This window comes from Pygocentrus nattereri, chromosome 20, assembly GCF_015220715.1.
Source record: "Pygocentrus nattereri isolate fPygNat1 chromosome 20, fPygNat1.pri, whole genome shotgun sequence".
NCBI lineage: Eukaryota > Metazoa > Chordata > Actinopteri > Characiformes > Serrasalmidae > Pygocentrus > Pygocentrus nattereri.
In genome coordinates this window covers 30,487,339-30,513,383 of record NC_051230.1, presented here as the reverse complement: position 1 = coordinate 30,513,383, position 26,045 = coordinate 30,487,339, and the positions used below count along the sequence as shown (strand labels likewise).

The 26,045-nt window shown below is 39.6% G+C and overlaps 1 protein-coding gene across 1 annotated transcript; it reads left to right on the top strand.

Moving 5' to 3' along the window:
• Positions 1-2,624: 2,624 nt before the first annotated feature.
• On the top strand, positions 2,625-25,758 carry sfrp1a (secreted frizzled-related protein 1a). Its single transcript, XM_017709263.2, has 3 exons — positions 2,625-3,416; positions 9,880-9,960; positions 24,422-25,758. The coding sequence occupies exons 1-3, from the start codon at positions 2,900-2,902 to the stop codon at positions 24,745-24,747; spliced, it is 924 nt and encodes a 307-aa protein (XP_017564752.1). The 5' UTR covers positions 2,625-2,899; the 3' UTR covers positions 24,748-25,758.
• Positions 25,759-26,045: the final 287 nt, after the last annotated feature.

Sequence of the window (26,045 nt, the reverse complement as noted above, 5' to 3'; positions counted from 1 at the left end):
GCCATTCACTCCATTATCTTTTAAGTAGAGCCTATTACAGAGTAGGAAGTCTGTTTGAAGGCTACTAGGTTTTGTCTATCTATCTATCTATGTATCTATGTATCTATCTATCTATCTATCTATCTATCTATCTATCTATCTATCTATCTATCTATCTATCTATCCATAGAGAAATAGACAGAGATATAAACTTGAAGTTATCTTATATATCATATATACATATACAGATATAGTTTTGTACAATAATTCTATAGAAATACATGAATATGTAGAAGTGTAATAGTCCATCAAGGCCCTTAATGTGAATACAATGTTAGGTACTTAACAAAACATTAGCAATTCCTGCCATAAACTGTTTATAAATGCTCAATTACTGCTTTAGAAGTATGTTATTGAACGCTTACGCATTAAGTTCCTAAGTAGATAACTTTTCTGATGAAACCGAAAATGAGCGCTTATATTATTATTTTTTTCTGTTTTCAAAATTATGTTAATCTGAATTTAGTTTTAGTCAAAGAAATTTCACCTTGTCTGTGTAAACATTAACAATAGTATATATTATATATTATATTAGTAAAAGCATATATGTGTTCAACAGAGTAGAACAATGTCATGGCTACCTGTATAACACTTATAGGTCAGTGTAATGAGGTCATTAACACCATTAGCAGAAGAACAGCTCAGATCTGTGTCCCCTCCCCACCCACCGTCTTGAGCTTAACTATAGCAGTGGGGGGTGTGATAATAGTCACAAATGAAGTAGGAGAAAACTAATGAAACAGCCCATTTCAGACAGGCTTTTAGAGCGGAACGCCCTGACTGAATTGTTCAGACATACACTCAGGAACACACACGGCACTGGAGCCTGGACTTAACGGGTGGGGTCTCAGGGGAAGCGTGGCCTCTATAAACATGAGTTATGTTTTCTATTGCCCCTCAATTTTCCCTCTTAAATCAGCTTAGATTGTGATTCTGATCCATTATTGTCTGGCGCTTGTATTTGTATCACTACTGGAGCTTGAATGAAACCTGGTCAGCCCTCCTGCCTATTTTTCTTCCTCATTTTCTCGAAAAACATGCAATTAGAAAAAAGAAAAGATTCTGTAAAATACTTACGGAAAAAAAGCCTAGGAAAGTTTGGAAAATTTCGTTCCAAAAGGCTTTCCTGCTGTCGGAAGAAAACCTTCTGTCTTCATTTTTGTCGTTTTTCGGTTTTTGACATAATTTGAAAATGCTGCCTTTTACATTGTGTGTAAATTTCATGATGAATGGACCAAAAGAAACGACCCAAAGTCACTTGACAAAATTCTGGTTCCATTGACTTACATTGAAAGCGAAGTAGGTTTTTGCCTTCTCCTGTAAAGTTACCATTATATATATATATATATATATATATATATATATATATATATATATATGAAGCATCACTAGCTGTGCATAAAATATAATATATAATAAATATATACATATATATATATTTTTTGTCTTATTATTTTCAATGTCTCTATGTCTATAATCTGTCTAGATATGAATTAAAATCTGTCCATCTGTTTATTTTTTACTTTTTACAAGTCTAATTCCTGAACAGCTGTATGTCAATTTATTTATCAACATCTCTAGCTATGAAATATAATATGCTCATGGTATTTAAATTCATTCTATATACAGCATATCTGTCTTTCTATCTGCCACACCTATAAATTAATGTTTATGTATAGATAGATAGATAGATAGATAGATAGATAGATAGATAGATAGATAGATAGTATATTGTATATTTACTGCTTTCCAGACTAAATTTATTACTTATTCATTTGTATCCATCAAGAAAAACAATAATAATTTTATAATATTTTTGAAAATGTATTTTCAAATGAATTAAAATGGTAGAAATACTCAAACATTAATGGAACGTATGTTGGTTTCTCCATCCTTTATGCAGGTCCTTATCTATTACTTTGTTCTCGTCTTCTTTTGAAGGCTAGCTTGAAGTCTTCTAGGCATGGAGTGCATGAGTTTATGCAACTGATGCCAGGTTTGTGTGATGTTTTCTTTTGGTTATTCAGAATGTGGCGAGTTTTGGTATATTTCCACGATTTCAGTGCGCTTTTCACAAATGATCTATTTGAACAAAAGACAATGTTTTTGGGCAGATTAATTCAACCAAGTATTTTGTAAACAATATCTTTCAGAATATGAATGACAATTTAAGTCATGTGTGTTGGATGGTGGCTTTACAGGAGCAGTACAGTATTGGACCCAAAGCACTGATTTCTGAGTTATGATACAGCTGAAATGACCACTAAAATGACACTTGATAAAGCAAGAAAATCATTTCAAATTTTAAGGTAAGAGATATAATAACAAAAAAATCTAAAAAGCATGGCGTAAAGAGGCCCTGCAGAGACTTTGCCTGCAGATGAAAGCATTATTCAGAGCTCTCTTAAACACTGGGAGGGGGAGCAGAGGGAAAGGAGAGGGGGGCATTGGAGGGGGAAGCGAAGGTGGGGTGAGAAAGAGGAAGGCGGGGACGTTTTTGCCAGCTCTTTCATTCATTGGCTCACTGCACGCTTTGGCCGACACGCGAAAGCCAAAAGGTGCAGAGGGGTTCTTATTGGCTCTCAGTCTCCTGCTGAGGTACATTTGAAGCAAGGCAGTGAACAAGACGATCACTCTCAGCTGAACTGTTAGCAGGCTGGGGTTCTGTTTTTGCAGAGGGAGCATTCTTGCGCATTTCAATCCACTGACTTCACTTTCCAGCAAAAAACAGGCACTGTTTTTTTTTCTGCCCTCAATCCTCAGTGATACCTTTCGTCATCCGAAAGAGTAACCCTTTTTTTTCTTGGGACTCTCCACTTCTGGAGGGTTGCATTTTGTTCAGCAAACCTGCCCCTTCGTGATGAAGCTGCATTTGTGCCTGTGGAAGGCCGTTGCCATGGCGCTGATGGTCATGTCCCTAACATCCCTGACCCAATCCTCGGAATATGAGTACCTGGGCTGGAAGTCGGACTTGTTCAACAATGGGCGCATCTACGACAAGCCGCCGCAATGTGTGGAGATCCCGGATGACCTGCGACTGTGCCACAATGTTGGGTACAGGCAGATGCTGCTGCCCAACCTGCTGGAACACGAGACCATGATTGAGGTCAAGCAGCAGGCAGGTAGCTGGGTACCCTTGGTGCACAAGAACTGCCACCCGAGTACCCAGGTGTTCCTGTGCTCCCTGTTTGCGCCCGTCTGCATGGATCGGCCCATCTACCCGTGCCGATTTCTCTGCGAAGAGGTGCGAGATGCCTGCACACCCATCATGGAGGCCTTCGGCTTCCCTTGGCCTGAGATGCTAACCTGCGACAAGTTCCCTCAGGGCGAAGTGTGCATCAGTGCGCCAAACAACACCAATCCCTCTGTAGCCACTGGTAAGTTCCTTTCAGTATGTTCCACTAAGAATCTTATTAAGGACTCATTTTGCAAGTTCTTAGTTGTAAGTCTGCGCTCTTGTGAACCCTTCCACCAATAATCCATGCAAACTAATCTAAATCACACCTGTTAAAATGTATCAAATACCCTGTGGACTATGTGAGCTATTTGCCAATACTTTGGATATATTTCGCTTAATGTTCCTCAGAGCGTCTTCCTTGGAATAAAGAGCAGATTTTACCCAAATAATGATTTGACACTTTTCTTTTCCAAACAACTGTTAACAGCACACTTTGAAACCATGTTGAAGCAAAGAGTTCAGGCATCACAACAAGCCACTATTTCCAAGGTAGTGTTGTTTTAGGGAGTTAGTTCCTCAGTTTTGCAGTGATAATTGACAGATCTTAATATGGCTCTGCTTAGCAGCCGCCAGAGAAACATTTCAAACATTCAGGAAAATGGTTCCTATTTACTGGAGTCACTTCACCGGTGTATACAAAGGCACTTTACTGAACTGATTCCCCTCGACAAAGCATAACATAGCTTTTGGCTTTTTCCAAGCCCATAGTTTAGTCTGGCCTCTTTTAAATCCTAACAGTAACACTACATTTTGCCCCTAAATGGTGTGTAAGGGCATGTTAATTGTACATACTGTATACATTTAGGGTCAATTTACCCACACTCCATTCTCCCACACCTTTTGCTCGGTGTGAGAAATGACACTTCGACTTTTTCTTAAAAGGCAGCGCAATGTTTTTTCAGTGGCCAGCATCTGTTTGCATCTTCTCAGCTTCAGCGAACCTACCGTTTGTTACTTAAAAGCTTTGTTATTTCTGCTAAAATGTGCTTTTTTTACCAGATCTTTTCACTGTATTGACTTGAGGGAAAAATGAGGAAGTCTACGGTGAAAATGTTGAACCTTTTTTTGGCCAAACTTCTGTCTTTAACCTTAAAGTTTTTAAGAATAAATACCTGCTGAAAATAACAAGATTTTGTAAGGTTTTACATTATAATGTCATAGATTTAGCATCAGCCAGCCTGGTGTGATCAGTAGACTTTTTCTAAATAATAATTTGACAGTTTCCTTTTCTAAACTACTGTTGAAAGCACATTTTGAAATTTTTTTGGGCCTGAAACCTGAAAATTCTGAATGCTAAAATTCATTATATATACATTGTTTTCTGTAAAATAAGTGTGATAAATAACTGATATGTTAGCACATTGGAAACTGGCAAAGAAATCCGGCACATTTGTTGTTAAAACCACACTGATGTTTCCAAACCTTTGAAGCGTATTCCCACAAGACAAGCGAATGCGGTCGCAAAGCCTTGACAGATTAATATTTGAGCTCTTGTCTAACAGCTGGTACCACCTGATTGCAGGGTCCAGCACAACACTGGGACATTGTCCAAAAAACAAAACCATTACACATAGATTCATTTTCTCTCTTGCCTTGCAGGAGCATGTAAGAAAAGACCTGTGGAGGAATGAAAAGAGGTTTTAAATGATAGCGACCTGCCGTGCCAAAGCTTTTTTTATGGGGGGGGGAGGTTTGACTGCAGCAGTCCTGGGGCAGGCCTCCCCGCTGGGCTGCTGGGCCAGCTCTATTAGCATCGCCTTTCATAAGCTAATGCAGGCAAGAACAGGGGTAGGGGCTTTTTTAAATCAGCCGGTGGTGTCTTAAGAGAAAAAAACCTTACATTTCTATCAAAAACAGTACCTGTCTTTCTCTCTCCCTTCACTTTTCCCAGTTTCTTGAGACCAGCTACGTCCACTCTTGCTGACGTCTTGCAGTCCATCCTCTCAGAATATTCCAAATTTTTTCAATAGAAGTAATGAGTTGCATTTCATTCGGTATGGAAACATTTCGGCCCTGCTGGTTCCATCTCCGACAAGGGAAAGTACGGCTGGATGATGTAAACGTCTCATAAATTATGTGGGAATTTCCACGCAATCAACGTAAATAATTACGAGGTTGGGAAGGAGGAGAAGTACGATGAAACTCTTTGCTCTTAAAAGGTTCACAGCTTGGATGTTTGCTTCAAAGCAAAACATCTGAAGAGCGATTCCACTGATTTCTGCATAATTCTGCAGAGACGAAGAAATATGAAATTGCAGAGATATATGCAGACTCAGATGTCTATACAGTGGTGGTGATAGGGACCAGGGGCCGTCATGTCTACAACAAAGAAGTGATTTTGGGCCATTTTGGCACTTTTTAAGCATTCCCATTTCAAAAACCATGCCTCACTGTCTAAAAAAATGATTGTTTAACCATCTAATGATACCTGTGGTATCAAATAGCACTGAAGAACAGGTCAAGTAAAAGTCTCCACAGCATGGTTGGTTAACATTGGTCACTTCTTGGGCCTTTTTGGAGCACACAGTGTTCCAGGCTGCTCCAGTCTTTACCTACATAGTGGCAAAAGTGCTTGAATTGATACACTAGCTGATTACCATGCTTTAAGCCCATTGATCACTCTACAGCTATATATCACTGCTGTCAGTACAAAACCTTGTATCTCCATTTTTTTATGTTTTTCAGTTTTTGGCATCAAATGAAAGTGCCTGTCGTCCTTTATATTTTATGTAAATTTTATGATGAATGAATCAAAAGTAATGGCCCAAAAATGACTTAGAAACAAGTTTGGTTCTATTGATTTCTATTCAAACTAAAGCAGTTTTTTTCTTTCTCTTATAAAGTTACGATTTTGGAGATATGAGGTTTTGCTCTGACAGCAGGTATATTGTAACTTCATGGTAGCAGATAAACAAATAGAAGCAAACAAATTGATACTGTTGTCCCAAACGTACTTGTTCAGCCAAAACATGCTTGGTGTTTGAAGCTTTTTGCGCTAGAGCTGACAAGTTGTGGAAGCTTATAAACCTTCAGTATATCATGCCTAAATCACAGCACACTTGCCGCAAACCCTGTTGACTTGCTGAGTAATCTCAGGTAGACTTGCTGAGGTAGTTTCTGACACTGTATGACAAGCTGTTATCAACAAAAAGGAGATAAAACTACATTAGCATAGCTCCAAACAGAAGCAGCCTTCTCAATGTCCAAATTTTGTCTGTACTGTGGCCCATGTTTTGTTCATGATTTGTTTAAAATGCATGCAACACTTTTTATGGTTCATTAAAGAAGCTTTGTAGATGCTTAACTTGTCTTTCAATTACTTTTCAATAAGTATTCCATTCAACTTGATCCTAATCCTAATCATAGCCCTAATATTGTTGATTATCAATCGAGTTACACAATATTCTTCACAATTTGAGCATTTCCACCTATCAAGATGACCATTAGCCTTTTCTTTGGCTCTAAATAAAACCATTTTGTACTGAATAAAATGGGAACAGACAGTCACAAATAGTTCCCAGCACCTCTGTGGAAAGAGAAAGCTTCTAGTCTTGGAAAAGGAAGGGAACAGGCCATTTGCTCGCTGTTTTTGATGATGCCATTTAAATGAGGCCTGAGGAGCAAGTCAAGAGAAGGTACTAAAATGGAGCTAAGACTAAGACTACTAAGACTCCAGAAGCTGCAACGCTGAGCAATACAGCCAATAGCCTAAATTCCTTTAAAAACAGTTTTGGTATGTTTGAGGGCCCAGAAGCTTTTAAAGAGATTCTCATTCCGTTTGTTGGTCCCCATTACCACAAATCACACAGGTCGTGTGGAGGTCTTGTTGAGGACAGGTTTGAAGAGGGTGATAATTTGTGTTTAAAGGACAACATGAACTGGAAAATGTAAGCACCTGCTTTCAAAAGCTCTTTTCACTTCCGTGTCACTTTCACAAGGATCTGCCAAATAGCTGCAACTGATATGACGACTGGCTACAAGGGAAGAACCTGGAGGCAAATTTGAGGAAACCAGAGACAACATGAGTGATTTTTTTCATTACGTGAATAATCAAATTTCCAAACTTTCCTCCAGAGTAGCCAGTGTTTTCAATCAGTAAAGACATTTGGTCAAAGGTATGTTGTGGAATTTTGCCCATACTTTTGTCCAATCTGATGGTCATCAGTGTGTCATACAGTGCCAGAAACCACATAAACAAGTACATTTGAAGTTTACTTCATCATTGTGAGTGTGAATGTGGTTGGTTTGGGCATAAGCTTCAACGGCTTGTAGGCCACATTAGCTCTGTAGTTCCAGCGCAAAACTAAAACCCAAATGTCTTCACTAGTTGAAATTTGTGATAGTTGAAAAATTGTCAAAACTATTTTTGCCAAGCTGTTTATTTCTTCTTACTTCATCTAAATTAAGTCAATACAGAAGGATGGCTGTAATCTCAGACAGCAGTGGCCACTTAACCAAATTTCGCTCACTAAGTTTAAGGCCCCTGTTTCCATGACAACAGGGGGCCTCCTTTGGCATAATACCTTTTAATGCTCCCGGCCTGGCCGAGATCCTAGGGGTCTTGTCCCAAATCTGCTTGCTCCTTTCACAGTAAGCTGGGTAACAGTTGTTGACATACATGTGTAAATGATGCAGTTTGGGGTCTGTTTACTGCAAATTACCATGACAGAGAGAGAAGTTGGTGGTGGTGGGGAGGGTGGGGGTGGGGGTGGAGGGGGTGGCAACATTGTGATGCTGCTCTAAAGGGGGAGATATTTCTGTGTAAACACTTACCCACGTTATTTTTCATCTGGCATTACCCTAAGGACAGCTCTAAGCACGTTGTGCGCACTGAAATGCAATAACAAGTCAAAAGTTTGATTGAATATGTTTTTTCAGCATCTTGATATTCCGATCCAAAGCCAGTAGAGATTTTTGAAAAAGTTTTCTTTTTTTCCACTTATTTGGAAAATTTTGAACCACAATAATTCTCTCGTCCTAAATACTATGTAATTACCTTTAATTGCTACCAATTAATTCATAACTAACTTCTAGTAGATTGGTAGACTGTAAATCCGTGTTTATGCATAGGTGCCAATCAGTTGTGTGGCTGGAAGGATAAGTCGATAAAGCTATTTAGATGAAGATCCATATTTTTGATCGGTATGAATGAACATGTGGTATGTTTTTCACTGTTATTTCAAAATGTACACAAAAATCAAAATAAAGGAAACACAGGTACCACTTTACTGTAGGCTACACCACACCTACATAAGCTCATTATCACAGTTGACTTAACATACATAAACATTTGCAAAGGCTTATACCAATAGGACACAGTAGTGATGGCTGAATACACTGTTCTAAACGTTTACAGTAACATTTTGTATGTTAATACATAAAAGTAACATATTTAGAACAGATTTTTTTACACATCTTTAAAAACATTTATAATAAACATTGACAAAGCACATGATATATAATATTTTTTTTATGCATTAAAATTATTTAAAGAAATGTAAATTTTAAATTTGTTGACAACATTATTTTGGCTCTAAGGTCTTAGTAACGCTGAGATTAATAACTGATCACATTGATTTATCAGTCTACTCAGGCTTTAGCAGAGCTCAGTAACACTGAGATTAATAACCGATCACATTGATTTATCAGTCTACTCAGGCTTTAGCAGAGCTCAGTAACACTGAGATTAATAACCGATCACATTGATTTATCAGTCTACTCAGGCTTTAGCAGAGCTCAGTAACACTGAGATTAATAACTGATCAACACATTGATTTATCAGTCTACTCAGGCTTTAGCAGAGCTCAGTAACACTGAGATTAATAACTGATCACATTGATTTATCAGTCTACTCAGGCTTTAGCAGAGCTCAGTAACACTGAGATTAATAACTGATCACATTGATTTATCAGTCTACTCAGGCTTTAGCAGAGCTCAGTAACACTGAGATTAATAACTGATCACATTGATTTATTAGTCTACTCAGGCTTTAGCAGAGCTCAGTAACACTGAGATTAATAACCGATCACATTGATTTATCAGTCTACTCAGGCTTTAGCAGAGCTCAGTAACACTGAGATTAATAACTGATCACATTGATTTATCAGTCTACTCAGGCTTTAGCAGAGCTCAGTAACACTGAGATTAATAACTGATCACATTAATTAATAAGTCAAATTTAGGTTAGTTAAATATTTATACAGGCCTTTGTCAGTTGTCATGAAGAGCTTCTAGCATTATGAACACCTGCCAAACAATAAAGTATTCCTAAATCCCTCTTATCACTGGTTATACTTTAAAGGCGCATTTGGGAAAGCAGACCTGCAGACCGAGCTCCTGCGATTTGATTTGAATGTGTCTGACAGGTGGATTATTAGGGAAATTTCCGTCCCACAAGATTCAGGCTGCTCTGTGACTTGCCTCCTTGCTGTTTACAATCATTTACAAACTTTCCAAAGACACAAAGGGAGTAGATCAAGGTCTGTCTGCTTAAAACGAAATGAATGGAAAGACATTTGGTCTGTATTACTGTGGGTTGTGATACTGATGGGGTGTTTTGCAATATAGTTGTCCCTGACATTGTGCCTTGCTTTCCGTCTTAGGTTTGCCTAAGGTTTGCCCTCCCTGTGACCAGGCAGTGGATGTGGATGATATTCTGGAACACATATGCGCTAGCGACTTCGGTAAGGACATCAGAATGACCTTTTTTTTTCCTCTGTAACACACACTCTTTCTCTCTTGTTAGAGTGAAAAATGAGATATCACATTCAAGACAGCTCTGTGTTCCCTCTGACAGCACTGGCGAGAAAACCTCTTGAATTTTAGACCAAATCCCACACCCACTGTAAATTATCCGGCACATTCCAAGTGTGGCGCCCTTGAAAGTTGTCAAGCCCAGACTGATTGGTGGTGAGCAAACACAGTAGCAGACATTATCTTGAAGCCTGGACTTTTTGTCCAGTGACTCTAACACTTATCCCTTTCTTTGTTCAATTTCGTATTGTTTTCATTATTAGATTATTAGCGTTCTTTCAGCCCAATACCAAGAATTCATTACACAACAACCCTTGAGAATCCCTGTGGTGTCCATCAATCCTAGCTGCTAGCCTAACTGCTGGTGTACAGACTGTAAATACAACCAAACTAGCATTAGTTTACCAATTTATTTGGTCATTGAACAAAATCATTAAGAACATCTTTATTCAGCCTGGCTAACTTTAGCTGTTAGCTCACAGCCCTCCTCATCTGACGAGTCATCACTGTCGTTCTGTCGTTCCGATTGTAATGACGATTTGTCGTTACAGTTACACAACTACAATTACATGAACAATCGCTATCGTCCAAAAATCCCCAAAGCAGTTGTAGTTCTTCAAAAGTTACGTCCCCCCCTTTAACGATACATCATCAGAAGGGGGTTCCTTGGCCCTTAGACTGGAGAATCTCACTTTAGAGACAACATATGTGGCAATTTCTACGTTTTTTTTTTCTCATTTTGGCAGGAAGGACAACACATCTCAATATGGTTTAAGGCATGCAGTTTGGCCAGTGCTAATTGCTATACTTAAGCCTCTCCTAGCAGGTTAACCTTGTAACAGCACAAAGAAGCAAACGTGCCTTAACTGATCAACAAGTGCAGTAAGGGGGAAATAGTGTCATTTCACTTTACCAGTTGGAAACAGTTCAACGGAAATTCCCAGGGTGAACTGACTAGCATTTTTCAGGATTTTTGTCTGGAAACACACTTATCCTATATTGCAGCCAGCATCCTTGCGGTGCCTCGACCTGTCACAAGTGGATATATAGACGTGGGATAAAGAAACTGCTGAGCAAAAGTTCACTTTACTGGATGACACGGGCCTTCCCGTAGCTCATGCTTCACAGTTTACCAGCTGAGGTTTAGTTAGCAGTCATGCGGAAACCAGAATGCCTCCTGAATTACAGTTGGGGGTGGGGGCGGTGGGGGGGAGGTGAGGGGTTAAGACCGCATTAGTGCACAGTCTCACGCTCGCAACAGAAGCTGACTGACATGAACACAAAGGTAACACACATTAAACTTGGATTCCAACCTTAGCAGGTAGCAAAAGGTGCGGGCTAACATTCGGCTCATACATTTACACCCCCTGTCAAAAGTTTGGGCACACCCTGTCTGCTCAAATGTCTCAGAGCAACGTTGGGTCTCCACTTACGTTAAAACTGCACCTGCAAATGACCTACGTCATTAGCCATGTGCTACGTCTTTGGGTGTATTTAGCTTCATGGTCATCTAAGTTTCTTTCTTGGCATGGAGAGCAGGTTTTACCCAAATGACAATTTAGTAGTTTTATCAAACTGTCATTAAAAGCACTGTAAATCTGCGTGTCCTGAAAAGCAGTGGAAGGTTTGTAGCACTGACATCAACCCATATAGAAGAAAAGTACAATATGCAACATGCAAAAGTTTGAGCATCCTGGTTGAAATGACGTGTTTTGTTGATCTTCTGAAAATCAACAGTAAAATATGGCATTTTTTTATTTGCTGAGTTTAAAATGGGAAAGAATAAAACATAGAAATATGAAATGTGCCATAACTTTGGCGTAGGCCATATTTGAGATTTTACAGCCAATATGGTAAATATCCTATATAAAGAGCAATTGTACATTAAAACTTGCAGAGGTGTGTTTTTTGGCAACTTAGTGTCTCTTAGAAAATCAACAAAACATCATTTGACCAGGGGTGCAAAACTTTTGTACATAAGCATATCGCTGTTGTCGGAAGAAAACCTTGGATCTCCAAAATGACAACTTTACAGAAGAAGGAAAAAATCTGCTTTATTTTTAATGTAAGTCAATGGAACCCGATTTTTTTCCAAATCATTTTAGGTCATTTCTTTTAGTCCATTCATCATGAAATTTACACACAGTGTAAAGGGTAACAAGTAGTTTCAAATTATGTCAAAATCTGAAAAACGTCCAAAATGGAGAAATGAGGTTTTCTTCCGACAACAGCGATATATTGGAAAAACATTTCATTAAATTACAAAATGTTTACATATATGTCAATATATTGAACTACATGCACTTACGTGCTGTGGCTGATCAGCTTGTACCAGTGCACACTGACACACCACCACCACATCAGTGTTGCTGCACTGGTCTTCCTGACCATTAAAGATCAGGGTGGCATAGTATGCAGAGAAACAGATGGACTACAGCCTGTAATTGTAGAACTACAAGTGCTCCTATATAGTAAGTGGGGCTGAGTGTAGAAACAATGAGGTGGTTTTAATGTTACGGCTGATCAGCATCTTTTAAAATATATTTTATTCGGTGTATTTTCCCCAGTGGCCTCATGCACAGCTGTCAAAAGTTCCATTTTCACAGCACAACAAGATGACGGTCCTCAATGCTTGGAATAACAGCTGCAGGTCCTTTGTAAATCCATGCCACAGTTTGGATGACCCTTTTAGAGGCCACTACTCTGTAACTAATGAATTGAGGTAATTCACATGGGTCCTACAGCTTTTATTTGGCTGTCGCTGGGAGCCGTAAATTGGGATGTTTGTTTTCCTGTCTGGCCCAATGGACGTGACAACAGCACCAGGGCTGACCTCTGTGCAGGGGTCAGCTCGGTCCCTGCTGATTCAGGGAAAAGCTGGGGACATTCATTATATACACTCTTAAAAGTGCCAGAAAGGGTTCTTTGGAGTGGTGCCATCTTTTTCGGTTTTCATAAAGAACCTTAAAGGATAATTCAACGGACGTTTGTGTAGCTATTTTCGTAAAATGAGATATGTGGAGAACTTTTTCAAAGTTTAAAGTAAAGTTTCTACACCCATTCAAACATTTTCCATTTTATACCCGTCTATCTACCTTTATTTCTTACAAATGAACAAGAAATCATTAATAATGTTTTTCTAATTGTTCAGTACAATTGATGCACACCACCCTAAAAAAATGTACTTTCATAAAAAGTTCTTTCATAAAAGTAACGGTTATACATTTTTAGAATTTTATACTTTTGGGTTTTCGGTTTTTCCGCGTGCCCAAATTGTAAGGCAAATTACTCAGTAACTGCATGAAATACATGTACATTTTTTTTTTGGTATAAGTCCCCCCCAATTAACAGAAAATGTGTTTTATGATTATAAATATAGTGTTATATGCTTACAATTAACTGCTGAAACCCCCAAAAAGGCACTCGTTGTATTTTATTCTAAAACTATTTTTCTACAGAGCGTATCTGAGATCTACTTTCAGTAAAAACATTTCATTTGTAAAAAGATTACAGGATGATTTTCTAAAGAACCATCCATGGAAAGTGGTTCCTACATGGCATTGCGCAAAGAACCCTGGTTTGGCGTCTTTGGATGAATGTTTGGAAAGGTTCTTTGGATATAATAATCCCATTATTTTTACATGTCAAATAACATTTTTTGATACTATTAAGATCTCAATTTGCAAAGTGCGCAGTTCTACATATTGCTGAGCTCCACAAATGCTAGAGCCAAAGACTTAACTTTAAAGATCCATCTCAGCAATTATGCAATGATATAGCTTTTTTGCTTGTTCTCTTAAATATGATATGAAACCTTGTAATTGTCCAGATTTGCCGTTTGGAAATAAATAAAAGAATCGGATGAACGTACAACATCCAGCATATTTTTCCAACTCAGCCCACATCTTTAGACCTTTCTTTGCATTTCATTGCAGCTTTGTTGCTTTTCTTATGCTGTCATTTTTCTCCTTTTGCTGCCAAGGTTTTCCAAACCAGCATGTGCGAGGGCTTAGCCATCCAGACCTTCTGCATTAGTGCTCGTTCCAGCCCCCCTCCCACTTTCTTGGGAAAGCAAGAAAAAAACAAGCCATGTCTCAGTGCTAAAGACAGTCAATCAATCACTCGCCCTGGCAGGACATTCCATTCTGGTCTACCTGGTCTTGGTGTACCACGCAAACGATGGCACTTTAACGGCCCCTCTTTCCTCCATAATTAAGATGAATGTGTTTTGGTTTCTAGTCACAATAGCGTTTTTGGCTCGATATCGGAGCTAACCCAGACGGTCGGAGTGATGCTTACTGACAATGGCTGTTAAAGGAGTCCATAACTGTGGCCATTAGGGCCTGTCCCAGCGGGAGTTACCTCAACAAAAGGAGGGCGCTGCACCAGGCGCTTCCTGCTCTCCTCCCAAGAGGGAAACAAATGCTGGTTTCGTTTAGCCTCTTACAAAAACCGTAAAGCCTCATTCAGGCAGGGATTCCAGTGGACTGAGCCATCTTTTGGTCAGAGCTATCTTTTCTCTGGACAGCTTTGTGGAAGCCAGACCTGCTGGCAACCCCCTGACAACCCCCCAACAACCCCCTCAGTGACCTCTGTGTTGGGCTCTGAAGCAGGCTATTGTCAGCGGCCGAATAGAGAGAAAGCGGGAGTGGAGTGCAGGGATAACTCGTGATGAATGGTCAGCGTTGACCCGTCAACTGGCTTGTGTTATCGCTGAAAAAGCAAGAAAACTCATGCTTAAATAAGAGCTCTGCTAGCTGTGGTGCTGAATCGCTTGAAAACATTAACAATATCACTAGAGGAAAGTTTACCCAGCTCAAAACTACTCAAGCAAATGTTGAGCTATTTATGGTTATGATAGTTTATGGTCAATTTTTTTGTGGTTGGCCAGTTTTAATTGTTTCACTTTCTGGTGAATGCAGTCTGTGCTAGTCTTACTGCCCAGAAGCTAAACACGTCACTACAGCCATACAACTGTCTTCAAGTCATGATCACGGTGGAAAGAATGGGTTAATCCATCCAGAGAAATGCAGAAAACGGCTAAAGCTAAACTTACCAAGGTAGCCAACTGTCTAGATACTTTATCTCAGTTTGGCTTCTTGTTTTCTGTCTGAAAGGATAGACATCTTGTCACAGGTGTCCACATTGTGCTTAACACCCATCAAATTGCTGTTTTATCTATGATTTTCTTCAACCAATGAGGTAAGAGTGACATTAATGCCAGCTTGGTTGCATTTATTAGCCTATAAAAAGCCTATAAGTCACTATAGCAGTCAGGACTGGTAGACACCACAGGGATTCCCAATAGTTAGTGGTTGTTTGGGTAATGCATGATGGATGTTGTTATGAAAAAGCATCACACATCGTGAATGAGGTTGGAGGATATAATACTAAGCGGCAGAAAACTGTACCACAGAGCAAATAAGGTTAGCTCACATTAGCTAAATTAGCTTGCTAATATTGAACACAGGTGCCTCCACGCTTGTTCTTCTAAGTAGGTCAAATAAAAAGTAAATGGGGAAAGAACACAGTCGCTGTTTAGCTCAAATTAGTTCATTAGCTGGCTAATTGGTATAATGCTAAGCTACAGATGCCATATAACTAAAATAAATAATGTTAAATCCCCCTTTAAGTAAGTAGGGCTAATGCTGAATTGGCTAATCCATTAGCATATCCTGACTATTAGCTTACTTTATCTAAATTAGCTTGCTAACATTGAACACAGGTGCCTCCACGCTTGTTCTTCTAAATAGGTCAAATAAAAGGTAAATTGATAAAAAAAAAGCTCAGTAGCTATTTAGCTAAAACTAGTTAGCTAGCTAGCTGACTGGTATAATGCTATGCTACTGAATGCTGTGTAACACAAACAATAATGTTAAATACGCCTTTAAAAAAGGGCAAATGCACCAGTTTTATTTGCTGGCTAATTCTTTAGCTTACCTTGATTGTTAGCTGCCATGCTTGCCATTCTAAGCGGGTAAAATGAAAAGGAAATAGGAAAAGAGCACAGCAGCTATTTAGCTAAGATTGGTTAGCTAGCTGGCTAAATGCGTTCCGGTGTTGTAAAAAGCGAATTACTTAAATTCTGTCAAGGTTCATAAGAATGTAAATAGCCAAGCTGAAAATTTTATTAGGAATAAACTCAAGTAAACAAACATTTGGGTGTTTTAATTTTACTTTTAAAAACTGGAGTTGCAGGGAAACTGTGCAGACATTCTGTAATAAAAGCGCGTGGAGTTTGTTACTTTCCACTCGTTTCATGTGTAAAATGTTGTAACTCAGCTCTCCACAAGCTGGACATGGGCTGCAGATGTAACAGCTTTCACGATGGCTACTTTTTGAAAGAGCATATTTGTTCCGTATGAGTTTGGCCATATGTACAGCCTGTGAGGGCCGGGCAGGCGGTTACATAATGCTAATCCGTTGCGTTAGAGAAAGTTCTGAATTCCCACAAATGCTGCTGAGGTTTGTGCAGTTACAATTTCACAAACATCTTAATGAGGGCCTCGGCTGACCCAGCGGTCAAGCACAGTCATAACTCCTTACTGCCAGTGACGCTAGCAGGAGATGACTAGCAGATATTTCACATACCACGGCAGACAGTGAAAACTCCACAAAGAGCGTTTGATCTTGACACACTGACCAGGCTCACTTACTGACCCTTGCATATAAACAGCACCAGCCCTAGAGTTTTATGGGAAATGCCATTCGTGTCCAGACTCAGCTTTTATTGTTCTTCTCCCTAAGCTGACCTCATCCCATTTCCAGTACGGAGCTTCTCTCCTCACACTTCAGTTGGCAGCTCCTCCTGTAGTCAATGATGCATGTTCAGTTTTAGGGCAGTAAAAGCGGACGGCTGTCCTCGAGGAACCATGGTTTCCGCATACGAGATCATGCCGGGAGCTGTGTTTGGAAATGCTGTCATCCTTAACTTCCCCCTGCTGGGTTTATGGCACCATCTGAAATGTCTGCGAGTCTGCCACTCGTCCCGTGATGCTATAGGGGGGCTGAGATGATGAAGGGCATGGGTTAAAAGCCATCTGCAGGCCTTTACAGGCTCAATATGTGGTTAAGCAGTCTGGCTTATGATCCTGAACAGTCGTGGAACAGTGGCCTGCAAGTCCCATGTCTTGGCAAGTTAACTCTAGCCTAAACATCTAATATTTACCCATTTTGAGGTTGTTGTAACAATAGAATAAGACTGTTTAATGTGTTTCTAGACTCTTTCTAGACTCCAAAGTTCAGTCTTAGAAGTTGGTTGCACTTTCTGCTTCTCAAATTCCAAGGAATTTCCATTATTCCTTTTCTCGGTAAGGGATTCTTGGCAGCTACGCAGTCTTTCAGATCCATACTGTGGAGTTAGCTTCTTACAAATGAAGGATGGCTGTGGATTTTTTCAGATCTGACGCAAAAGTGCAGCTGAAGATGAAAGCCTCAAGTTGTGTTTAACATGGACAGTTTTGTGTTTTTCCAGGTGGTTGTTAGGTGTTATGTAATCATTTTTTAAAATCCAGGTTTGAAAAATGCTTTCTTTTAGAGAAACGTAGATAGCTAATCCGCTATCTATATGAAATATCTCCTGAAAGTTTAGTGTAGACTTGTACATACTAGCTGTTTTGACTAAATATTATTAATGGATGGGAGTCTCTGACGTTTGCAAATCATTGTATATTGATTTAAGATTAAGTTTGGAACCCAAAACTTAATTGGACTGCAGTTACAAAATAACACTCCCATTTATGCACTGTGCCCTTAGCAAGAAAAACGTTAGCAAACATACAAAACATTACCAATGTATCCTCATGAAGAAAAAAAAACACTGCGAAATGATTAGATCTGAAAACATCTGGCAAATGTAGTGCAGGTCACTACAAACATTTAAAATGCAAAACTAATAGCCTGAAAGTGCTTTGAGGACTAGGTTGCCTGTGCAAACCAATGGGGTCAAAGGTGGAACAAGAAACAGAACCAGGGAGAACCCAGCCATTCACCCCGATAGTTAAGTCTGGAAATATGCAGTATTTTATTCAGGGTGACCCAAAATGTGGCCCTCGGGCCCAAGTTGGCCCATGAGGTTGTTTGACTTGGCCTGCCAGAAAGTTACCATAAACCCACCTCACTTTGCATTTTGGCCCCAGGACAAAAAATGACCCTCTTGATCTAAAAATTGCAGGACATTCTTCATTTTCTTTGCTACTTATCAGCAGTCTAGGTTGTTTTGGAAAGGAAGTAGATTACAGTGACTAGGCATTTTAAAAAGGGCTGTATGCGTCAAACTAGTGCTTTGGCCATCCTTTCTGTGGACAAGGTGGAGCAGATCCTAGATCAGCACTCTTAGCTTGAGCTGTCTGAAACAGATGGACTCCTACACTCCTTGTTTACTGCTTTAATGAAGTGCCAAGAGAACAGAGGTCAGCAGTTGCTGAACAGAAAGCTGACCGAGCAAATATTTTGCAAAGCTGTCTAGGATGATGTACTTATTTGGGGGAGAGAAAGTCCGGAACTCATTTTTCTGAAACTATCCCTCAGTGTTTGGACAGATATAATGACTCTATGGCTTTTTAATTAGTTGTAGTAACTGACCAAAGTATATATGTTTTCAAAGCTGTTCATGAAGATGAATGGAAGTGATTTGGAAAACATGGGAAAAAAATGTTTGGTTACTTCAACAGCTACTGATAAACTGCAACTATAGTTTTTGGTTCAATGACTGTTTTCAGATACTCATTAAAAAGTCTAGAAATATAGTGAAGTGTCTACATATACCACGGTAACATTCACAACTGTATTAATACCTTGTAGTGGGCCACCATTATCAGCTCTGCAGAGGTCATATTGTGGTCATTTTCTGTAGACAGAGGGCTGATGAATTACACAACAGAGGGACTTCAGTGAGTAATTGAAAACCTACAAAGCCAGACAGTTACCAGAACCCCACCTCACTTTGCATTTTGGCCCCAGGACAAAAAAATGACCCTCTTGATCTAAAAATTGCAGGATATTTTTCCTTTTCTTTGCTACTTATCAGCAGTCTAGGTTGTTTGAGAAAGGAAGTAGATTACAGTGACCATACAGTAGATTATCAGCTCTGCATGAATCCTATTGTGGTCATTTTCCATAGATAGACTTAGTAGAGGGGGCTGATAAATCATGCAACAGATGGACTGCAGTGGGTAATAAACCTACAAAGCTAGAAAGTTACTATAAAGTATGACTACACTTGTACAAAACAAGGAGGCAAACAAGGTTCTTTGCCTAAGTCCATAGAACAGGGGTGCTCAATCTTTGTCCTGGTGATCTACCAACACACCTGGAGCTAATGTTAAGATGTCCCTGAAAACATTCAATACCTGCAACAGGTGTGTTAGATCAGGGTTGGAGCAAAACTCAGCAGGGAGTGGGATTGACTCAAGGAGTGGGATTGAGCACACCTGCCATAGCACAACATCTGGTTCAAGCACAAGAATTTGTCAATGGATGGTCCTTTAGAGAACCATTTTTCTAAATTAGATGAGTGTGAGGAACCTTTGTAATGTGTAAAGAACCTCTACATCATGTAAAGGCTCTCGAAAGAACCCTTAAATTGGTATAAGACCATATCCATTTTATGAAGGCCCATCACACATACACTAAAAGTGGTTATTCTAAGGTATTGCTAAAAGAACCCTATGCTTTCCGGAGTATATATGGTTGATGTTTCCGATAAAGTAGCCACAAAGTGCAGGTACAAGGTCAGCATACCTAACAAACTGGCAGCTAAGATCTTAGATCGTGCAAGGTTTGACCATAGCTTGGCCTTTTTGAGACTCTGGATTAAAAGAGAGGTCAAATAAACAAACTTTGCTTTAGATATCTCAGTACCATTGGTCAGCAACAGTTTGCTATTATGGGTATAAGCCGCAAAGCCTCCACTGAAATGCAGCACTGACTTTGCTAAGCGCTCCGTGACTGTGTGGATTACAGTTGCAAATGCGGCAAGGTGCACCGAGAGTTCACCCAAGAGTTCAGGTGGAATTTAAACCTCGGCAAAGTGGTTTTCAAGGGTGGGCTTGGATCCGTCTTTTCCCCCGACTTGAAAACTCCGAAGCCTGATCATTTTTTTTTTTCCAAATTCCATTAAACATTAAACCCTCTTAGAGAATCAGTTCATGGAGCTGAGACTCCGGATCAAGCCCTTAATCCCTTCCATGTGCACTGCTAATTCTTGGAAAAGTGTACCGTATTTCTCTGCAGTGCTAATTAGTTGTGAGTAGGTGTGAGAGATGAGGTGGTGGAGTTCTAGCTGAAACATTGCCTGGAAGACCATTCAGTCATGCAGCTCGTTGAGATACTAAAACATACCTTCTGGTTGCTCCCCAGACTTTGAGGTCGTGCAATGAAAGGAGTTCCAAATATGTAATGCGGCTTGTTGAAATTCTGACATACGGCTGTTGGGTGTTGCTGCCTCAGCCTCTTTCCAGCTTATAAGGGTCTCTAAATGAGAGCTAATTCCAAGCACAACTTTCTTTGGCAATGACTATCTGTTACATTAGCATGCTCCTGGCCACTGAGGATATATAAGTCAGGGTTCAACACCACACAGGAAGGATTTAGTTTCCTTGTGGTCTGTTCACTGACAGGCGATGGAGACTGATCAGGCCATTAAAGAGCAATTAGCAGTAAATCTCAATTCAGATGTCTTTTCCACAGAGCTCTTTGCCACGGGTCTTTGGGAGCAGGGCAGCTAATTGGGAAGAATTCCTCAAAGGATGCTAGAGGGACTGAGGTTCACGAGAGGGTCAACGATGCTGGACTGCTGCTTTACTTTTTCTCAGTCATTACTTTGGGGTAGAATGGACTCACCTGAAATGTAGTCACATCTCTGAGAAGGACCACCGTGTAGCTGACTCGTGTGGAACACAGGCGGCAGAAGGCTAAAGATGCCAGAAGATTAAGAGGTTAAAGAGAGTTTAGTGAAAGATCAGGCAGATTAAGACAAATCTGAGGAGGTGGGGTGAGATTACAGTGGGAAGCAAACAGAAAAACAGAAAAAGGTCATTGGCTGAATCTCCACAAAGCACCATTTTACCTAAAATATCAAGGTGCTTCCTGAAAGGTCTTATGACTTCATACAGGACAGAAAAGAAACAATTATATGTATTAACTAATTCAATTTATGTTACTTATCCATCCCAAGTGATTTGCAGCTTAGTGTTTTAGCGCTGCCAACTATGGGTTGTAGTCAAAAGGGTTCACTAAGATCTTCTGTTTCATTGCACATTCAAAAACGGAGACAAATGGGAACCAAGAGAACTTACAGTCAAAGTTCTAGTTCATGTTCCAACTGAACCACCATAAAAACCATGTTCATTGACTTCTTGGTCATTTCCTGCTCCTAAAAAGCACCTAATTCAAGAATTTAGCCAGCTTACTTACTAGTTAGCTTTTTTGGCTGTTATGATATGATATCCTGTACTCATACTCTCAAAATGTCTGCACTTCCACAGAATCATCTTCAGAATCAGGCAAAGCCAATATTTTTCTCAGATAAGTGTGAAAATAGAAGCAAAACCACTCAATCTCTGGAAGATATGCTAAAAGTGATATTTAAGAGTATTTGTATCTAACTATTGTCACTTAAGCCAACTCTTTACAAGTAGTAATTCTGGGGTACTTACTTAGTAAAGAAAAGCAAATAATTTGTAAATTGTCCTTCACTTACACGTTAAATTATACTAGTAGCCTTAGCCATAAATGAGTACCATTAGGTGGTAGCAATCTTGACCAAGCACCCAAACTGGAAATAGTACTGGACCAGTGGCCAAAGGAAATAGCACAGTTTCAGTTTCTGGTGCTAATGTGCTACGTTATGCCAGTTAGCATGAAACTTTATGGTAGAAGCATCTACATTATTCAAAAATGAAGTTGCCAAATGGAACACTGCCATTGATGAATTTTTACAGTTTGATAACTTTACATAGTGTAAACGATTTTTTACCAGTTAAAGTTTTTTTTTAACTAAGAATCATTAAGGAATCTCAGAGTGTAGCCAGATCAGCTAATATATTCAACTTCTTCCTCTGAGCAGCACTCACATGAAACAGATTAGTTCGCTACAGACAGGTTACCACTCTCCTCAGTCACACGTTCAGTTCGGCTACGTTTACACATCAGGTAAAAGTTGCCCAAATCTGATTTTCTCACCAAATCTGATTTTTTTGTTTAGCTGTTCACATTATCTTTTAAATGTGATCTGTATGCGACATCAGTCTGAACAGATCAGCTCCTAAACCGACCCTCATAGGCAAAAGAACAATACTTCGCGTGACTCGTCCAGAGGTAAACAGTCATGACGACTAGCAAAAACTAGTCGCTCCAGGTTTCGTCTTCGCCAGCATCACAGGAGCGATTATGAAGTTCCAGTGGTTGACAGCTGACCTCATCACCCAGAATGTGTTTGAGTTCACTGTAAAAAGGGCGCATTATTCGGCCACTCTTACAGAAACATCAGCCTAAATATTTCTGAGTCTCAGCAGAGCGAAATGATGATGAATGTCGAGTTGGACTGACGTAAAAGTCGCATGAATTCCGATCTGGCTGTTCAGACTGAGTCACATTGCTGCAGATCGGATACGGATCGGATTTCAGTACCACATATGAAAGCGTCTCAAGTCGGAATCGAAAATGTCAGATTCAATGTTTTTTGCTGTTCACACAGCCACACAAATGACAAATCGGATTTGGGCGACTTTTACCTGCTGTGTAAACATAGCCTCAGAAACGTTTTGACCGTGGACAGTTAAAAAGCAGTGGTCCTCGCCTATTTGAAATAAGCTTGTAATTCAGGTCTTGTGCAGAACAAGACCAGCAGATTCAGTTACGTCTGGAGGGGTGCAGTGCAGACAGGCTGCAATTTGTGACATTCTTGCCCCCTGGGAACAGAGAGGGCAGTGGGAGCAGATTGATTTACATGGCTAATCTTGATGAAGGCCCCTAAACTTGAGTCTGTGACAAAGATACCTGGGTTATTATGAAGTGCCCTGGGACCTTGTGGAGAAGACAGAAGCTAGATATTGATTACAACCCCCTTTTTTGACCTTACCACCCCCCCCCCGGATTGCTTACTAGTCTAATCCCTCTTTCATTTGGCACTGCTGATACACCCTGAAATCCAACTCTTGCTTTCTGCTTGGCCTGAGGGGGATTGTAGAACTTTTCCCCTTACCCCAAATGTAATTTTACTCTTACCCCGAATGTTTGCCGTCTAAAGTATGTTTCAATGTTTTTGTCCATCAGAAAAGCCTAAAACATGCATTCATTTTTGTTAGCATTGAGTACCACTGCACCATTTCACAATCCCTATGGAGAAATTCATGCAATTCAAAGGAAACCAGGGGATGGTATGGGTCTACACAGTCCATCTCTATGCCCCACCAATTAGGACAAAGCACATTTCGTCATTTCGAATTATCAACAGCAACAATTTAAGTCTTTTTACAAAGGTCAGTGAATGCAGTATTAAGAGTCTTGCCCAAGGAACTAGTATGTGAAGTGCCTACCAGAGCAGGGATTAAACCCCAGCAGCTGTTTGGAGAGCAGCAATATTACACACTACGCTACCCCAACGGCATGATGTAAAGCTGTCTTTTATTCATTTACAAAGTAAAGAACAATTCTTCAAAATGTCCGCTACATGGTTATAAAGCCATGTGCAGAAGCACCCCAGTCAAATTACATTTAGTTGATTTTCTAAGTGAATATTACTAAGTTACCAATCCTCAATAAAAGACATCTCAACATGTTTGACAAACATACTGTTTGTTTGGTTAATGTAACGTATTGAAAACATAAAAAACAAGATCTGTGCAAAAGTAATTGCACAATAGTTATGACACATTTGATATTTTGTGTATAGTTTTTTTTCCAGTAAAGTATGCATACTTATTTTCATTTAGACAATCAACAACATGTAATTTGGCCAGGAGTTTGATGTTTTACATACCACTGTACCAGTATTTTTGCCCATTTTTAATTTTTTTTTATTTTTATCACTTGTCAGAATTTTTCAATATTTGCCTCGTAGCTCCAGTGCAAAGCTAAAGAAGCAAACTTTGGACACCAAACCTGTCTTGTTTGTTTTTACCAAACCTTTGTATTATCAATCAAGCTTTCCAGCTTCTCTCTTAATTTAGGCACAAAGAGTTCTCTGAAAAAGGACACTGGAGGTGAGCAAGTCTGGCTAGATCCCAGGTTTCTGAACCGTGGAGCCTCTGAAAGCAAAGAGCCCATTCTTTCCTAGCCTGTCAGTTAGGCAAAATTTGCTCAAGGCTGTAAAGTTCTCCCCGTCTCTCAAGCGTATATGATTTCATAAGCCTGACTCCAACCTCTGTCTTTGTTCCTCTTTTTCCTCAGTCATCAAGACCAAGATCAAGGAGGTGAAACGGGAGAACCTGGACCGCAAGGTGATCCTCCAGAAGAAGAAGAAGATCCTGAAGATGGGCACACTGAAGAAGAAAGATATGAAGAAGCTCATACTCTACCTGAAGAACGGCGCCGACTGCCCATGCTCGCAGCTGGACAACCTGAGCAACCACTACCTCATCATGGGCCGCAAGGTGGAAAAGCAACATATCATCACTGGCATCTACAAGTGGGACAAATCCAGCAAGGAGTTCAAAAAGACCATGAAGAAGTTGCGAAGCCATAAGTGTCCTGTCTTTGTGAACGTCTTCAAATAATCCCTCGACGTTCCACCCTACTTTAATGAACTTGCACATCCCCGGCAACCCCAAATAATGTCCCTCCCCAACTTTGTTTTATATACAGTATATATTATATATTTCTATGTGTATTTTTCAGATCAACACTTGGGTCTGTGCTGTTTAAGATAGAGGACTCTTAACTGGACTCTTAACAGCTGATCCACTATCCAAATGATCACTAATGTATATATCCATATCTCTTTGGAATGGGTTGTAAAATGACCAGGATGCTTATCAAATGTTTCTGTTAAATCCCCTTCTTCCTTTGAAAGCTATCATAATAGTTATAAACCCGCTTCTAGGTTTTTTGGATGGTTTTGGAAACGTACCTGTATTTTACACTGTGAAATCTGCACTCAAGATTTTCTTTGAGCCTTGAATGTTCTCTTCTTTGAATCTCTTCTGTTGTCAGAATGACTTTTTGTATTACTTTTTTTCACATTATTGTGCACTCTGTGACAACTCACTCTAGACCACTGGTTCTCAACTTGTTCCCCAGGGAACCCTGGACAGTACAGATTTTAGCTTCAATCTAACTTGAAACATAATGAGATGAAAAATGTGGACTGTCTGGGAGTCCCTGAGGATGGGCTTGAGAACCATTGCTTTAGACAACACAATAACCTATATTCAGTAATCAGTTAATCAACTTTTGCATTCAATACGCTGGTGATTCTAGTAGAATCAGTAGAGCTCTGGTTTAAGATGCTAGGGGTGTAATGATTCGCAAAATTCAGGAATTGATTCAATATGATTGAGTGGTGTCTCGGTTTAACACATTATTTGACATAGAAATAAGAAGTGGCTGAAAATGTGCCTTATGTTAAGATGTTAATATTTCCATTTTCAGTGTATCATTGCAATCAATAATACTTAAGTACACCATGTGAAACAAAAAATTAGCCCCAAGCTAGTATACTAACCACTAGGTAACGTGCTATGTACTCCACCATACAACATGATACAATAAAATATGTATTATTCTTATCTGTTGTTACATCCTTAGTAGATACATCTTGTCTTCCACTGATAAAGATGCTATTTAATATGTTAAACTGATGCAAGCTATAGTAAATAGCTAGAGTAGTCTTAATCGACTTCATTCTACATCCAAGCTTTTTCCTACTGCCAGTTTAGCTCTTAGTCTGGGCAGCATGCATGTTGGGCTGAGATTGGACTTGACCAAAGCTTTTTTTTTATTATTTTTTATTATTTTTGAAATGCAATCCCCACACCCTGCTGATCTATACCCTGCAGTTGATGTCCAAATACTC

Bases quoted from the DNA above. Each gene is read 5' to 3' on its own strand.
- sfrp1a (XM_017709263.2), top strand. From the start codon at position 2,900: ATGAAGCTGCATTTGTGCCTGTGGAAGGCCGTTGCCATGGCGCTGATG. The intron at 3,417-9,879 runs GTAAGTTCCTTT...TTTCCGTCTTAG, and splicing joins CAATCCCTCTGTAGCCACTG to GTTTGCCTAAGGTTTGCCCT. The intron at 9,961-24,421 runs GTAAGGACATCA...CTTTTTCCTCAG, and splicing joins CATATGCGCTAGCGACTTCG to TCATCAAGACCAAGATCAAG.